This window comes from Lepidothrix coronata, unplaced genomic scaffold (assembly GCF_001604755.1).
Source record: "Lepidothrix coronata isolate B3197 unplaced genomic scaffold, Lepidothrix_coronata-1.0 Scaffold137, whole genome shotgun sequence".
NCBI lineage: Eukaryota > Metazoa > Chordata > Aves > Passeriformes > Pipridae > Lepidothrix > Lepidothrix coronata.
Window position 1 is genome coordinate 2,534,702 of NW_016690317.1, and position 1,602 is coordinate 2,536,303.

The 1,602-nt window shown below is 56.7% G+C and overlaps 1 protein-coding gene across 1 annotated transcript in view; it reads right to left on the bottom strand.

The window, feature by feature from the left end:
- Positions 1-488: 488 nt before the first annotated feature.
- XPO7 (exportin 7) overlaps positions 489-1,602 on the bottom strand; it is a 33,500-nt gene continuing 32,386 nt past the window's right edge. Inside the window, exons 26-27 of the mRNA XM_017827292.1 lie at positions 1,239-1,337; positions 489-976 (exon numbers count right to left, since the gene is read on the bottom strand). Of these exons, the coding sequence (XP_017682781.1) occupies positions 692-976; positions 1,239-1,337 (384 nt within the window). The 3' untranslated portion in view covers positions 489-691. The remainder of the gene's footprint in view (positions 977-1,238; positions 1,338-1,602) is intronic.

A 1,602-nucleotide genomic window follows, 5' to 3' on the forward strand; every position in this document is an offset into this window, starting at 1 on the left:
CCTGGGTGCTGTCCCTGGTCCCCCCAGAGCAGAGCTCAGTCCCTGCCCCTGCCCACGGAGTTGGAACTGCACTGAGGTCTCCCCTCAGTCTCCTCTGCTCCAGCTGAACACACCAAGTGCCCTCAGGCTCCTCACACAGCCCCTCTCAAGGCCCTTCCCCATCTTAGTGCCCTCCTTTGGGTGCTAAAGCACTTCCAGGGCAGCCCAATTCCTCATCCTGTACCTGCAGAGTTATTTCAAAACAACCCATTTCCACCCCTGAGCTCGTGAGAAGGAAACTGCCCCGATGAACGTGATGAAAACTGAACCTCCAAAGAACTCATTAAAAACACGTGACCTGCAGCCCAAAGCCCCAAACCAAGCAGTGGGATATGAAGTGTTTGAAGGCAGAGATGGGCACTTGGAAACCTGCCCCTCTCCCTGCCTTGCAGGCTGAAGCCACTCTGCATTTTTGGGGTGCTGGTGCTGTGTTTGCCCTCTTTACTAACCCTGAGCAGTGCAGGTTATTGGAACCCAGCTGAGAAAAGGATCATTAAGCACTGCCAATTAATTTAAACACCGCCTGGTCAGCCTTGGGAAAAAAACCCCAAAAACCAAAAAACAAAAACCCAAAAAATTCTGCCCTGATTCCCTAAAATGGAATCGTGGAATCGAGGCTGGAAAAGCCCTCTGAGGTCATCGAGCCCGACCCTCAACCCAGCAGTGCCAAGCCCAGATCCCCACATGTGGGAAATCCCTGCAGGGATGGCGACTCCACCACCGCCCTGGACAACCCTTTCCACGAAGGAATGTCATGGAAAAGCTGCTCCAGTGCTGTGCTGCCCAGGAGGCCCCAGCCCCACACTGACCTGTCCCTGTTCTTGGTCAGCAGGTTGCGTTCGATGCCCTCCATGAGGTTCTCGAAGCAGAGGTGCATGGCCTGCTGCTTCTCCGGGGGCTGGCTGTTCACTATGCTGTTCCTCAGGTCAGAGAAATACTGGGAAGACAGGAAAAGGATGGGTTAGTTCCCAGGGGACCTCGGCTTCGGGGCAGGACACGCACAGGGGGCTCCTGGGAGGAGGGAGGGAACGTGTGACAGCTCTTTGGGGGGCTCTGAGGGAATTGGATTGCTCAGCTCCGAGGGTGTGCAGGGAGGGCTGGACACCCTTCCCTTGGCACCTGCTCTCTCCAAGGCTTCCCAACCATCTGCTGCTCCCTCAGCACCAGCCAAGCCCTGCCATCCCTCCTGGCTCCGTTACCTTCTCGTTGAGCAGGATGAGGCCGAGCAGGGGCCTGGACATGGACCACTGGTTCCTGCAGTCCTCGAAGATGATGATGTTCAGCACTGTCGAGAGCATCTGGAAGAGGGAAATGGGGTTTGAGAGCAGCCCTGCCCATCCCAGCTCCCTGCTCAGCACGGCCCAGGAGCAGCGAGGCACCCCCAGGGCTGGGGGATCAGGGGTGCAGAGCCCTGAGTGCCAGGGAATCCTGGAATTTGGGGTGGGAAACACCTTCGAGGCTATTTGCAAGAGCACAGAGTGACAGGACAACAGGGAATGGCTTAAAACTGAGAGAGAGTCGGGTTAGATGGGATATTGGGAAGGAATTCCTCCCTGGGAGGGC